General features: G+C 38.0%; 1 protein-coding gene and 1 long non-coding RNA gene across 2 annotated transcripts; one reads left to right on the forward strand and one right to left on the reverse strand.

Moving 5' to 3' along the window:
• Positions 1-1116: 1116 nt before the first annotated feature.
• LOC115927940 lies at positions 1117-16423 on the reverse strand. The gene is made up of 4 exons (XM_030994304.1): positions 16088-16423; positions 3496-3827; positions 2819-3091; positions 1117-1384 (listed from the first exon to the last, which is right to left on the reverse strand). The coding sequence occupies exons 1-4, from the start codon at positions 16178-16180 to the stop codon at positions 1117-1119; spliced, it is 966 nt and encodes a 321-aa protein (XP_030850164.1). The 5' UTR covers positions 16181-16423.
• On the forward strand, positions 9245-14809 carry LOC115927936. Its single transcript, XR_004065796.1, has 4 exons — positions 9245-9327; positions 11031-11196; positions 11891-12019; positions 12296-14809. It is a non-coding gene; the product is annotated as an uncharacterized LOC115927936 (long non-coding RNA).
• Positions 16424-16472: the final 49 nt, after the last annotated feature.

The raw sequence follows: 16472 nt of genomic DNA on the forward strand, positions 1-16472 counted from the left end.
CCACAGCCACATTGGAGCTGGACGGAGCTGCAACTGAAGCAACAGAAGGGCACTCGGATTCAACTACATTATCATCATCACTCAGACTACCCATCTGGTCTGGTACCTGTACCCCAGGATCCTCTTCTAGTGGCAAGCCTGCAATTGGTAGGGATGTGAACCATCCTGGTCTCACATTTTTTCTGACCAGTTGCCAGAAATAGCATGTGTTCCCGCAAGTGAGGGTCTCTGAGGGGCAAGAAATTCAGCGAGGTCTCGTTGAAATGTCGCACAACGGCATACTGGTGCTTGCAGGGAGCGCCATTCATTCCTGTAATGCATGTGCACACTCCAATTTCTGTATCAACGTTGTATTTTGTTTCCTCCTTCGTCTCACTCTTCACCTCGTAACAATGGGCACCAATCTTGGTGATGCTGGTGGCTGGAATCGATGACCCACCAGGGAGGTACTTTCTTGAAACTGTCACATCAACACGTCCATTAGCCAAGTCAGTGAGTCTACGCTCGTAGTAACTGGAGACACGTGTCACAAGAAAGTCAAACAGCTGAACAACATTGTACGCTCTCACTCGCTCAAAGATTTGATCCTTGAGAATTCTCATTGCCGCCTCGGCATAGTTGTTGGTGTTGTTACCCGAGTGGGTAAGTCTTGACGATAGCACACAGCCCATGCTTGACGGCGACTATACAGTTTCTCAACATGTGCTAGGAAGTTTGGATAGAGGCGAGCAACGTCACTACCCTGGAGCTCTTCATATGCTTCCTCAAGAGTATTCTCAGACATTGAGAATGTCATCTTTTTGACAGCAAAAAGCAGCTGTGGTCTATGCTCCTTCCTGATCTGATTCTTTCCTTCCCACAGGAATCTCCACACCGCCTGCAGCAAGTGGAAAACACAAAGAATTAACGTAGCGTCTGGAAAAACTGCTGCCAGGCTCTGCCTTTCTGCCTCGCTATCATCAGACAAAAAAACACGAGGGCCAAGTGTACCACGGCCAAAAAAGGCATCTTTTGGTATGATGTCCAAGTACAGTTTCAATGCCAGGGTAATGCAGTCCCTAGACTCAGAGGTCACAATCAGGCATCCCACGGGCAAACCACCAGCAGCACTGTGGGTCAAGAGCATAAATACCCTGCAGTCATATCGATCCATACCCCCGTAGCATCGATAAAGACAAGTTCTCTGCTGTATTCATGCTTCTGACTGCAACGTTTCATGAGCGGAGAACATAGAGCGATGGCAATCTTGTTGTTGACCTGATCGATCTTGGCACAGACTTCACCCACCTCACTGTTGTACCCTGCAATGGCAGCTTCAAGGTCACTCAACATTTTCTCGCCACTTGCAGCACCATATGCCTTGTCAAAGATCTTCCGGTACAACCTGGAATACAAAAATATAAAAATGGATAAATGGTGACTATAACATGGTAAATGTTTTAGAATACTAATTTACATCTTCCTACTACAAGATGTTATTCAGACATACGCATGACTGAGAGGATCGACCAAGAGAATTTTTCAATGATAGGCAACAGAATGCATTACAATGAGGACTTATTTGAAAATACACATTAATTCCAAATTTCTTCAGTTATGTTTAATGAATCTTAAATGGGCAATGCCATGAAATTTTCTACATAGATTCAATTTTTAAAGTTATATTTTGATTCCTTAACTCCCCAATTGATATGTTAAATTAAAAAATTTGACCATTGACCTGTGAATGATGAGATCAAACTTATTCAACAATGCCAAAAGATCTTATCTGCATATGTTACAGAGAACACATATTAATTGATGCTACATGTATTTGAGGTTCTCTGCATTTCAGGATGTTCTTCCTGGTTCTCGCAATTGGACTTTCAAAAGCCTCTGCAACCAAAATGCAAGTTGCAAGCATACAACTCATATTTGCTATTCAAATATCCAAACATGTTTCATGGATTTTTGAACAATTATTCTTTCAACCTGCTCAGCTCCGTCCCTAAAAAACCTCCAGATCTCATGCCTTCAGTGACATCAACTGTCAATCATTAGTGAGCTATCAATCAACGGTGTTATGTAATAGCTTTGCCAGAGCTATTCAACTGTTTACAGTACAACATAGGAGTTGCTATGTCAGACATGTATCACCAGTGTAAGAGTCAGGTTTGAACAATTCCTAGCACACTCTTAAACAGAGTAGAGACAGCACAGCAGACATTTTGCATGGATATATCTATTAACTGCTTGTAACCAGCTAGTCTCAATAATGAGTCTCTGCATAGTTTTGTTGTCCAAAATCGAGGGTATCTTGATGGATTTCCATTAAAACTAGATGGATTCTTGACTGCGCGCAGTCAAAATTTATGCCTCCGCCATTGCCAGATCAGAAATATATTACACGCCTAACTTCTTAAATTTTCAAATATTGACCTGTGTGACCTTTGACCTTGTGACCCCCAAATCTTATCAGATGCACAGTCACTCCCATACATGCATGAGCCAAGTTTGAAGATGATCCCTTAAATGGTTCTTTAGTTATCGCGAGAACGAGATATTTTCAGGTATATAATGACCTCTGTGATCTTTGACCTTATCACCCCAAAAACTAATCAGATCATCGTCAATCCTATGTGTATACTTGGACCAAGTTTTAAGTTGATAAAGTCAAACGGTTCTTTAGTTATCGCAAGAACGAAAATGGGATGGAGGGCGGATGGACGACCCGATAAAACAATCCCTCCGGCAACCACTTACGATGGGTGGGGGCATAAAAAATGACATCTTTTTTTTTGGGGGGGGGGGGGGGCAAGACTATAATATGAATTCTCACCTGTGACAGAATTGTGTGTCTGGACAGTTTGCACGGTCAGCAGCTTCATACACATAATCTTGGTCATACTGTAGTTGCAGATCCAGTTTGTGTGTGTTCAAAGCTGATGCAGGTGAATGGCCTTTAGAGAACAAGTCTTTGAATTTCTCAATCGTCTCCTTGCTGACATCTCTGTGCTTCAGTGTATCGGCACTATCATTCATGTGGTTATGGGTGTGAGAGATCTTGACAACAGTTTGATAGGCTGGCAAGTGAAGATCCTTACTTTTGGCTCTGAAATTGACAATGAAAGATATAAAATAAAATATAATCTTGAAGAACGAATGTAACCAATAACTTTTAACCCCTGGCATTTTTATTCAATACAAACTGAACCAAACAATTGAATACTGGAATACAGGAAGGGCCCAACTCCACCATTTGGGGCATATTGTGTCAACCCAAAGAGGTACACAGCTTTCATAAGGTCTATTAGATTAATCTGCTTTTGCTCCTCAAATTGGCAACAATCGTTAATTTTGTTTATTTTCATATTTTGAAAAAATTAAATATGGATATAACATGAGATCAACATGAACGATTATAGCAAATTTTTAACGAAAAGTTGCCAATTTGTATTTTTAAATAGTGATTTTGTTGTTTTCATCATGTTGCCAACTTATATTTTTGAAACTTACCTGCTTAGTTTCCCAGGAATCTTTTTAACAGTCACAGCTAGCTTCGCTGGACAATTCGTGTTCTTTGACGACATTTTCTGACTTGCTGTTTCAGACCGAGGAAGAGTCTTGTGTTGGCAACGGTAAAAAACCTTGAACAGATTCACCCATCCATTTTTTAGCTTTGTTGCTCCAACACGGAATGTCACTTTGGTGAGCTGTTGGTATTTTTCTAGCCACAGTTTAGCATCATCTTCATTGGAAATGTCAATTCTGAATTCTGCCTCATATTTGCCATCCGCAACCTCTTGATAATTGCAAATGTGGTAGGCATAGTCAGGTGGAAGGGATTCCTGTAATTTAAGAAAGAAGTAAGACATGTTTAATTGTTTTTGTAGAAGAGTCATGATTGACTAAAGTTGTGCTTCACAGATTAAGTTGGCGAGAATAAAATGAATTGTGGTTTGTATCCCACTTGGTCTACTAGCAGATCGATTCTCACATTGTCTAAAACCAGTTAATCTCTTGCCAATAAATCACTGAATTAAACACCAATCATACAAATCACTGCCAAACTCACAAATCCTCTCTCCTATTAAGTCTCTAACTTATCATGCCAACAGAACTCTAAATCAATACCTCTTACACAGTGTTAGTCCAGTCCAGCTCTGTATGAGTTTATTATATGAGGCTGTACATGTGCTTCATGCAGATTATATTCAAATGAAAAATATGTTATCAACCAATAGCAAAATAGGATTTATGAATAAAAATGAATATTCATAAGAAAAAGGAGAAGAGAAACCATTGATAAGTAAGAAGTTGAAATATGTAAATGAGAAGAGAACATACCACCTGTTCTAGCTTTATGAGTTGGTATGCATGTGGTGGAGATGAATGGACGAAATGAATATGCAAATGATGTGAAATGAATGAGAAGAGAACCATTGATAAGTAAGAAGTGGAAATATGTAAATGAGAAGAGAACATACCACCTGTTCTAGCTTTATGAGTTGGTATGCATGTGGTGGAGATGAATGGATGAAATGAATATGCAAATGATGTGAAATTAATATGTATGGAGAGACTAGAGAAACAATAGTAACTATAGCATAACAAGCCCTAACTGGAGATTAGACATTAGACAAAATGGTAAATGGGCTTAGTGGCAATTATACCAAGCAAATGGTTAGTAGATGAACTAGGATTAGACCATGTGGGGTGATGAAACCAGACGAAAATCTGGTGGGTGCAGACCAAGTGGCAATTTACCTGATGTTGGTAAAGCTAGCACCTATGTACATGAGCCTATACTGTGCCCCCCCCCATATGTGTTTCAATGTTTATGACAAATCAAATGGCAATTCTACTTTCATGGGCCTCCGACTCTGAGGCATTGACCTAACGTTAGGTGTAGCGGGAAACAGGCTGCATGGAACATTTTGGCACAGTGCCCACCCCCCCCCCCATTTTTTCAAGCACCCGAAAAGTGCCCCTTTTAACTTTGTAAGAAGTACCCTTTTTACATAGGAATAGTGCCTCTTGTACATTGACAAATGCCCCTATTAATTTGTAAAAGTGCCTCTTCCCCTTTTCAACTCTGATAAGTGCCCCTTTTATTTGGACACGTGCCCTTTTCCTTCAACAAGTTCCTTTTTCCTTTGCAATAAGTGTCCATTTTCCATTCTCCTCAATGCCCTTTTTTCTTGGTGCCCCCCCCTACTTTGGAAGTCGCTCGGCCGCCCCTGTCTGTTCCCTTTTCCACCGCAGATTATGAACATATCCTGATAGTTAGGCCTAATATTAACGAAACAGTGACAAGCTGAGGTGACCGTGTCATTACGAAAAGCTCTCGTTCGTCATATATTAAAACTATACCCCACACTTTAACACAGCAGTCAATGTAATCTGATGGGCTACCCCATTTTTGTTTCTCTCGTTAAAGTAAAAGTCCACTCCAAAAATAACTTACTTTCAATAGAAGCAGAAAAATTAGACAAACCAATCAAAAAAAATTGAGCAAAATCTTATAAATAATAAGAAAGTTATAAATTTTGAAAAAGTATGTAAAAGTATGGAACTATGATAATCACTACACAAGTTGCCAATTTGGTTATCAGGTTGTGACGTCATGTCCTCACTATCTTTCAATTGCTCTATGTGGTTTAATCCCATTTATTTCCCTTTTTATTCCCCAAAACTTGATTTCCCCATGCCTTTGCCCAGGTTATATGATTTGTATCATATTGCGTGAATAACATTTCACAAAATCTTTTATGAACTTTGAAGAATTTATACTATTTTCTGAATATTGTATATTCATAATTATTGATTTTTATATAAATAGTTTATCAAAATTCACATTTTTCATAATTTAACTGGAAAAAATTACTAGATATTAGTGCATCCACACAAAAACATATTACTTTTAATCTAACTTGGATGCTGGTGTGAAGAAGTAAGATTCTTAAGGAGAAAATAGGAAATTTATATCATCAATATAAAGAAAATAATTAGTGGATAGTGAGGACATGACGTCACAGACTCATGAGTGAGTTGCCAATTCGTCTAGTGATTTTCAAAGTTTTTTAATGTCATTAAAAATTCATAACTTTCTTATTAGTTATCCGATTTTGCTCGGACTTTTTTGATTGGTTAATTAGTCTGATTTTTCTGCTTCTATTGAAAGTAAGTTATTTTTGGAGTGGACTTGGGCTTTAAAACTTTGAGAGAGCTTCTGGTGGGGTGCCTCTACCATATGGACCTACTAGACTACTACTACTTGTGATAGTAGTAGGTCCATGCTCTACCCCATTTCGTTTCTTTCGTTAAAAACTTGGACAGAGCCTTGAGGCTCTTGAGTGAGAGATTAAGATAATATTAATGGATTGCAGCTGGACTCTTCATCATCTTACGTAATAGTAGTAATACTAGTGTAAACAAACTCTTACTGGGGCTCTGCCTGAAAGGAAATGAGAAGTAGGAAATAAGTATTTTACTTGTTTTAAGATATTTTCATGTCCAAAAGTCACTAATAAGTTAGATGAAGACCAAAATGAAAGTTCAAACGAAGCAAAATGACCCATAATTGGCGATATAGGGTCTAGATCTACTGTAACAACAATTTTAACTCTGGCAGCAACCCCTGCATGTCATGTGTCTCTTTCTCCCTTCTCCCTTCCTTTCCCCCTCTATCATGCTTATCTCTCTCTCTCTCTCACTATCACCTCATCAAGGTCTCGGTGGGGGTGGATTACAGCGCTAGTGTTTACTTCGGCCATGTTCGGGCTTATCACAATCTCAGCTCTAGGGGTCTAGTGCCTAGTGGTGAAAGTCAAATGGAGGTTTCACAACGAGTTTTCGTCATGTAACAATTGTCATTACTGTCTCTAGACCGAAAGCTTCAGTCTCTATAATCGTCGGTTGTTCCACTGAGACTACGTCTGGCTCCACTAGACCTCCGGTTATAGAGACAGAACAGAACGATCGCCTATGCCAGCCTGTGTTGAACTTATTCCGCTAGATTTTAGCCGCTATAGGCCCCTCCCACAAACTTGCCACGGCCGTATTGTTATGCCCCAAAATCCCCCAAAATGTCATTTTACCTCGTTCATTTCCAATTTTAAATTAGGCCTAGGCTATAATACATCGGTTCCACTTACTAACTTGATTGATATAATCCGTTTAATGGTCCCTTTTAAGGAAATTATCGGTCAAAATCGACATCCATGTTGAAAATCTTGCAAGCCGTGTTAAACTCTCGCTGCCGTCAATCTCATCCCTTCTAGTCTACGCCGAAGGCAAAATGATTATGAAGGAAAAACTGTGCGCCATCTACACGTTCGTAATGGCGTTATCACAGTTTTTCCTTCATAATCATTTTGCCTTCGGCGTAGACTAGAAGGGATGAGATTGACGGCAGCGAGAGTTTAACACGGCTTGCAAGATTTTCAACATGGATGTCGATTTTGACCGATAATTTCCTTAAAAGGGACCATTAAACGGATTATATCAATCAAGTTAGTAAGTGGAACCGATGTATTATAGCCTAGGTCTAATTTAAAATTGGAAATGAACGAGGTAAAATGACCTTTTGGGGATTTTGGGGGCATAACAATACGGCCGTGGCAAGTTTGTGGGAGGGGCCTAGCGGCTAAAATCTAGCGGAATAAGTTCAACACAGGCTGGCATAGGCAGTCGTTCAGTCTCTATAACCGGAGGTCTAGTGGAGCCAGACGTAGTCTCAGTGGAACAACCGACGATTATAGAGACTGAAGCTTTCGGTCTATACTGTCTCATAGTCATACTCATACATACACACAACAATTAACCCTAGACAATCAAGTACTGTAGTAGATCTAGATCTAGGCTAGTTACCTAAATCTAGGCCTATACGGTAGGTACTACCCTGATAGCAGACTGACGTCTTAAAGACGTCATAAATTGGTCGTAAAGTGGTAAACACGTCGTACGTCGTATGGACGACGTAATTATGACGTCATTATGACGTCTTCAAAAGACTATTTTTTCCAAGATAATTTTTGTCGCATTGACGACGTCATAACGACGTCATAATGACGTCTTTAAAGGACTAATTTTTTCAAGATATTTTTTGTCTTCTCGACGACGTCATAATGACGTCTTTAAAAGACTCTTTTTTCCAAGATAATTTTTGTCGTATTAACGACGTCATAAAGACGTCATTTTGACGTCTTTAAAAGACTATTTTTTCCAAGCTAATTTTTGTCGTATCGACGACGTCATTATGACGTCTTTAAAAGACTAATTTTTCCAATGTAATGTTGTCGTATTGACGACGTGCTAACGACGTCATTATGACGACTATAAAAGACTTATTTTTCCAATGTAATGTTGTCGTATTGACGACGTGATAACGACGTCATTATGACGTCTTTAAAAGACTATTTTTTCCAAGCTAATTTTTGTCGTATCGACGACGTCATTATGACGTCTTTAAAAGACTAATTTTTCCAATGTAATGTTGTCGTATTGACGACGTGCTAACGACGTCATTATGACGACTTTAAAAGACTTATTTTTCCAATGTAATGTTGTCGTATTGACGACGTGCTAACGACGTCATTATGACGACTTTAAAAGACTTATTTTTCCAATGTAATGTTGTCGTATTGACGACGTGATAATGACGTCATTATGACGTCTTTAAAAGACTAATTTTTTCCAATGTAATTTTTGTCGTATTGACGACGTCATTACGACGTCATTATGACCTCTTTAAAATACTATTTTTTCCAAGATACTTGTTGTCGTATCGACGACGTCATTACGACGTCTTTAAAAGACTATTTTTTCCAATATATTTTTTGTCGTATTGACGACGTCATTACGACGTCATTATGACCTCTTTTAAAGACTATTTTTCAAGATATTTTTTGTCGTAAGGACGACGTTATAACGACGTCATTATGACGTCTCTAATAACCTAATCATTTCCAAGATAATAATCGGGTAAAGACTACAACATCTAATATGAGCATAAGTCAAAGTAAATAGGGCAATTATCAGAATTGAAATCAGGGAACAACTCCCCCCCCCCCCCCCTCAAATGTCATTAGTCATTATAGATTGTGCAACATCTTAACACGCACCAAGGTCTGCAATATCGATCAAGACTAAACATGCTCGCATCTAGTTTAAACGGGAGTGTGTACGTGTGTGTACAGATGCATAGTACTCAAGGCATGCAAGGCGTAGGACTACATGCACTATGCGATGTGTATGTAATGTATTTGAATTCAGAGTAAATTAGCCGTTGCATCAAGTATCATCCTCCTGAATACTCTCGTTTTCTCCTGCAAATTTACAGTATGGGTAAGTCCTAGAATTACCTAATTTATTTACAAAAAGTACATGAATCTATAGTTACTGTTTTGTGTTCTGAAAAGTTGATATGTAGACTCAATGTATGATCTTATGTCACTATAATGTCAGTGATAGTGAGCTCGGACTTTCAACACTTGGTGACAAGATTTGGAATGTATGATCCCATATATGTATTTTTATGTAGGGTCTTGATTGAAGGTATGCATGGCATGGGGCATCATTTAAAGCAAAACAGTTTACTCATTTGCCTACACATGGGCTGCATGGCTTTAAAGGGAAATCTAACTCGAATATACAACTGCTCTAAAAGACTAAAACTAAAAGAAAGCAGAAAAATAAGAGAAGCAAACTGATGAAAGCTTTGGCACTAGATCTAGGTAGACTCGTCTAGATTAGACAGCAATAACCATCTGATTTGGGTCATTTCTTTAATAAAACTGACATTTGTTGTCATTCCCCAATACAGATGGCAACCCAGAGATCTCGTACCGTGGGGGTGGCTATGTACATATTTTCGTCCACGACATTTTCTCCCCGATTTTCTTTGTTTATTTTTAGATCTAATTTCCTGATTTCTAAATCAGATGTAAATTAACGCCATTACGAACGTGTAGATGGTGCACAGTTTTTCCTTCATAATCATTTTGCCTTCGGCGTAGACTAGAAAGGATGAGATTGATTTAGATGACTCCGGCAGCGAGAGTTTAACACGGCTTGCAAGATTTTCAACATGGATGTCGATTTTGACCCATAATTTCCTTAAAAGGGACCATTAAACGGATTATTTCAATCAAGTTAGTAAGTGGAACCGATGTATTATAGCCTAGGCCTAATTTACAATTGGATATGGACGAGGTAAAATGACATTTTGGGGGATTTTGGGGGCATAACCCTACGACCTGAAATGGCCGTGGCGTTATCAAGGGAATGTGTATAGACGGTTTCCGTCTCTAAAGAGAGAGCCGGCCGACCCTACCCCAATAAGAGGCTAACGAACGAAAGAGACAGAAAATTCGGTCTAGGCCTACCCCAAATCAAGCAAATATTCATGAAATGTTCAAATAATGCCGGTCATGATTTAAAAGTCGTTATGTTTCTAACCTGTTTCTGGTCAATTTTCTTATTTTGGGGGAGTATTTTTTCGGAAAAACATTGATAGTAGTATACACTTTCTCACAGGTTGCATGGCAAACCGCTGCACAATACAAGTGCATACAGATGGAGGGTTGCGGGGGCACGTAAGTCTGCGTGAAGTGATCTACCTCCTCATTGTACGGTAGATAACTTCACACAGGCGTGCGTCCGCCCGCAACCACCATCGGTATGCACTTGTAATGTGCAGCGGTTTGCAGTGAAAGTGAAACCTGTGAGAAAGTGTACTACCGGCCCGGGCCCAGATGTCTGGAAATTGAGCATTACGTGTCGATACGTAGAGGAATAAAGCAGTGACTTGTGTCACAAACATGTAACCTTAAACAAGTCGTTTCTATAGTCTTTAGACAGCAAATTTATCTTATAGGCTACCGCTTATACAAAAATCTTTATCTGGAAATAATCGGTTAGACCTGTAAATGGTAAACAAAATTCTTTCCCCACAGGCTGTTCAAAGAAGTTTGTAGTATATGTGTTGCACATGCATACATTATCAACCATTCATTTTGTTTTTTATTCATTTTCTCATTTATTTGTAGGTATCCTTTTTTAACATCTTTCGTCAAAGAAGTGGATTCAAAGCACATTGTGGCCTCAGTATATTGATGTGAAACCATGCAGAAAATGCTACTCTCTCTCAACCTTGTGGATGTTCCCTACTTCCTAAGGATCAGCAGCCTCTTGAAACAGTTGAAGCCATTATCGGTAAATGTGTACATGTACTTGTATTATTTCTGTACATTTATTTGTCATATTGTGCATGATCACTGAGACACTGACCAATTAGACACTACATAATGGTTCATTTCATTTGAAAGGCTTATTTCAGTTATTTGTCATGAGTTTCAAATATATTTTTAATTCAATTAATTTTAGATCACTAAAACCTGCAGGTATGTTGCAATAACCGACAATATTATGTGAGTTTCAAAGTTCAAACAGTGTTTTTTTACCCTTCAGCATAGGTCAAGGAGCTTTCATTCTACCCTCATCAGCAAACTACAGGAATGCCAGTTTTCAGGCAATAGCCTGAATTCAGGCCCTGGCGACTTATTTTCATACCGTAGTTTAGGTTTTTTGTGTACAAGCTAGCACATTCTAGGTGATTTTTCAGGCCCTCTGATCAATTCTAACTGGCATCCCTGAAACTACAATTGTATTGATAATTTACCAAACAAAATCCTGAATCACGTTTTGCATTGCCCACAAATGTTTAAAATCCAAAGGTGTGTTGACTTTATGTTTGTGAGCAATGAGAAATTATTTCTGATAAAACTTACCAAGCAGTACTTTTCTGACATAATTCATTATTTAATTCATTGTTTACGTTCCAGTTTTAAAATATATAAAAGTTTGTCTTAAATTGTATTCCTTTCTTTTTGCTTTATTCATGCACTAGAATTCCTTGCGTCTATGTTTTCTGGATCTGAAAGCAAAGCATAATGCCAGAGATTCCACCCAAAAGCTAACCCATGAGTCCAAGCTGAAGAGGAATATTTCCAAATCGATGGCTCCACTAATCCGATTGGTGAGTCATGGCCCTCATCAGCAAACTACAATTGTATTGATAATTTACCAAACGAAATCCTGAATCACGTTTTGCATTGCCCACAAATGTTTAAAATCCAAAGGTGTGTTGACTTTATGTTTGTGAGCAATAAGAAATTATTTCTGATAAATCTTACCAAGCAGTACTTTTCTGACATAATTCATTATTTAATTCATTGTTTACGTTCCAGTTTTAAAATATATAAAAGTTTGTCTCAAATTGTATTCCTTTCTTTTTGCTTTATTCATGCACTAGAATTCCTTGCGTCTATGTTCCCTGGATCTGAAAGCAGTGCATAATGCCAGAGATTCCACCCAAAAGCTAACCCATGAGTCCAAGCTGAAGAGGAATATGTCCAAAATTACATGTAGATCTACACTCACCCGATAGTTAAACTGCTAGAAAAAAGGGTTTTTTTTCACTTCATTATAATTTATAGAGAGAGATTGGGGGAGGGGGAGAGGTGAGGTGTAGCCACAAACCTGAATGGCTAAGCTGTGGAACTGAAATTCCCATTCATGTCACTTACAATTTTAATGAATTACAGGGTGTACGAACTGACATAATAACAGTTTGAGTAAAAGATTCCAGTATTTTGCATATATTTGTAATTACTATTTATGAGGTTGACCTGTTTCACAATGCTTAAATGTAGTAGACTTGATATGCTCAGTCTCATGCTCACCCCCACCCCCCCCCCCCATCCGCTTCTTATCAGTTCTTAAAACCTGTTGCAAATTATATATAAGTTGGTAATAGAGAATAATTGAGTGAGTTAAATACAATACAAATCAATTCCATTATTAAGCAACTAAGACTTGTTCAGATACGGAACGTGAACCGCCAACAATTTTCGAAAATGATGCAGTTTGGTTTTATGTGTAAAGCGAATGGCAACAAGTCTTTGTATGTTTTGGACTGCGCATATTCAGTGAGCTTTTTTAAAAAATAATATACAGAAATGTAAAGCATATTGAACTCTATGTCAACATTAAAAAAACTCTGAGATTTTGTTTTGCAGCATCATATCTGAACGAGCCTTAAAGGGACTTGGTAACATTGTTCATATGAGAGAAAATGATGCTAAGGTATTGACTTCAATGCTATACTGTATGTACACTTAAAGATAATCTGAACATTTGAGTTAAAAATAGACCACTATTGATGATTAAAATTGGGAAAACTGATCTAATCCATTCCTTAATTCTCCCAACTATATTTTTATAATTTGATTAAATTGAAGTGAGTGTAAATCATCACAAAGCAACGAATTAGCTCCAATACCTTTTCCAAATTTAGGCGTTGAAAGATTTTTAAAGGCCTGTTTTATATCTTATTTTCATGGAAAAACGGTTGGGGAAAATTGAAAATTTTGTTGGGAGAATTAACTGTTAAAGAGTGACACACAGTAGCGCCTTCAATGAAAACCATAAATACCTTGTGGTTTGAAAAAAAAATTGGTAGTTAAAAGTATAAAATTCTTGGATTGTATCTGTGATTTTGAAAGCACAATATGGCTTACCTACATGTATATTGAATTTGCTGTTAAAATTTAAGTTAAATTTTAATTCTTTTGTGAAACTCCTGGGACTTGCCAAATGAATGTTGTGACATTAGCAATGGAATATATCTCTTTGTGCTAAACTTTTTCAGCATGTTTGCTATTTTATCTTAAACAGGGAAATATCTTCTGAATAATTATTCCACCGTCACCTTGGAATTGCCCAACTGAGCCAATCGTACTGGCGGGAATGTTATCTGATATAAATTGTATTTTATACTTGAACTTCAGCTTCTGTATTTGCAACAAAACTAATTTTTTGATATTTATAAAGATGAATGTTGCCACTAATGCCTTTTCTTATATTTAAGTCATGTGCCCGTAAGAAGCAGGTTTCTAGCACAGAGAATAGGTACAGTTGAGCTGATTTCTGCACAGTTTTCTAATATGCTGTATCGCCAAATGTGAACATCATGGTTTTGACGGGCAAGCAACCATCATCAGAAAACTCTGCAGGTATCAGTGAAGCTCTCCCTGTTCCCCTTGCTGCCAACTTGTTCCTTTTGAGTGTAAGAAATAACTTAGCTAAGCCATGTGTTTATCATTTGTGCCATTTTTCTCCTGTGTGTGATTTAGATTGTATAGTTTTATACTTTATACTGAATTCTTGCCATGAACTTAGATATTCCCCTTGTATGTAACAAGAATTGATCTTTCATGCTCAGAAATTCTTTCCAACAACCTTTTGTTTTATGTGATAGTCTTTATCTGCATTAAAGTCTTGGGGTTGTCAGGAGCGGTTTTGCAGCATGGAGACGAGGTAGAGCTGCACTGATGAATGCCTAGCTTTCCACTATGCTGTTTTGCTGAATATGAGGAACTTCCCCAGTGTGCTGTTTGCTTGTCTACTAAAATACTGCGGGTATCAGTATAGCTTTACCTAGTCTCTATGCTGCTAACCTGCTTCCCACAACCGTAAGACTTATAAGTTTAGCCAATATGTCATAGTTTCTTGTAGCACAATTTATAACGAAACAGATATCTTTGTGATGGCCTGTTAACTTTCTTAAAATAAATTATGAGACTGACAGAAATACACTAGGTATTTATACAGCATGTTTTGGAAGAAGTGTCAGGATAGTGATGAAAAGATTTTGTACCAATGGAAAACAAAGTTAGATAGAATAAGAAGGTATAGAAATACGTATTTTATATTTTTGTTATCCATTTTCATACCATATACGTGTACATTAAAAATATGAAAATTACTTTCTGTTTGGCATGTATATATATATTATGTGATGCAATATTTGTTGCTTTGATTTTACTGTGTGATTGTTCAGAATGTGTACATGAAGTGACTTTTACACTTTCTTCCTTGATCAGGTGGTCGTATAGATGTTATTTAGAGGACAACAAAGACGTAAAGATCATGTAAGGATAAAAGGTACATCGAAATGACCAGTAAGGTGTAAATATCACGTCAAAATTTGATGTCCATACAACGTATACAGGTCTTTCTTGGGTGAAAGTTGACGTCTTAAAGACGTCTTTATTTAACCAATAAGACCTAAAAAGAAAATATGACGTCCATACAACGTCTTTATATGGTACAAGTTGACGTCTTAAAGACGTCTTTCTTTGACTAATAAGACGTTAAAATCACGACAAAATATGACGTCCATACGACGTCTTCCTATGGTACAAGTTGACGTCTTACAGACGTCTTTCTTTGACTAAAAGACGTAAATATGACGTCCATACAACGTCTTTCTATGGCACAAGTTGACGTCTTAAAGACGTCTTTCTTTAACTAATAAGACGTAAAAATCACGTCAAAATATGACGTCCTCGTGACGACGTGCGCGGGTGCAAAATCAAGTCTTTTTGACGTCGTGTTATGTCGTCTTAAAGACGTCTTTCTTTAACTAAAAGACGTAAATATGACGTCCATATGACGTCTTCCTATAGTACAAGTTGACGTCTTAAAGACGTCTTTCTTTGACTAATAAGACGTAAAAATCACGTCAAAATATGACGTCCTCGTGACGACGTGCGCGGGTGCAAAATCAAGTCTTTTTGACGTCGTGTTATGTCGTCTTAAAGACGTCTTTCTTTAACTAAAAGACGTAAATATGACGTCCATATGACGTCTTCCTATAGTACAAGTTGACGTCTTAAAGACGTCTTTCTTTGACTAATAAGACGTAAAAATCACGTCAAAATATGACGTCCTCGTGACGACGTGCGCGGGTGCAAAATCATGTCTTTTTGACGTCGTGTTATGTCGTCTTAAAGACGTAGTACAAGACGTAAATATGACGTGATATTTACCAGTCTCTGCTATCAGGGTAGTAGCCTAGATCTACTTCAGTAGTACGGTATTAGCCTAGATCTAGCTCTAACAGTAGACTAGATCTAGAAGTCTAGGCCTAAACAATTTTAACCAAACTGCTGCACCATAATTCATAGACTAAATTCGCCTAGGTCTATGGCGGTATGGGATGGGCCGATTTACAATTTCACAATAATATTGTGGTACTTACATAAAGACTTGTATGGTTCTTGCAGAAGAAATCGGTATTCTCTTCTTTAGAGCGACCAAAATTGCAGAGAGTTGTACTTGTAGACTCCGCCATAACTAATACAATAGCTCATGTAAAAGTTATAACTTAGAGCCAATCACTGCGCATGCATATCCATGCATGCAGTGTATAGCCTACTATAGCTGCGCTGCATCAACGAACTCAAACTTTCGATGAGCTGCATGAGCAGCTTCGCCTTGTGTCACGCGCATGCGTAATACTACTAGTATCTTTCAGCTCAGTCATGAATATTCATGATGCGTATACCTCTGAACCAATCAGGAGGCAGGATTTTACTCTCATAGGTAAACCTGTTTGGAAAAAAAAATTCGCAACCCGCTCCCAT

Source organism: Strongylocentrotus purpuratus, unplaced genomic scaffold (assembly GCF_000002235.5).
Source record: "Strongylocentrotus purpuratus isolate Spur 01 unplaced genomic scaffold, Spur_5.0 spur5_scaffold_21, whole genome shotgun sequence".
Taxonomy (NCBI): domain Eukaryota; kingdom Metazoa; phylum Echinodermata; class Echinoidea; order Camarodonta; family Strongylocentrotidae; genus Strongylocentrotus; species Strongylocentrotus purpuratus.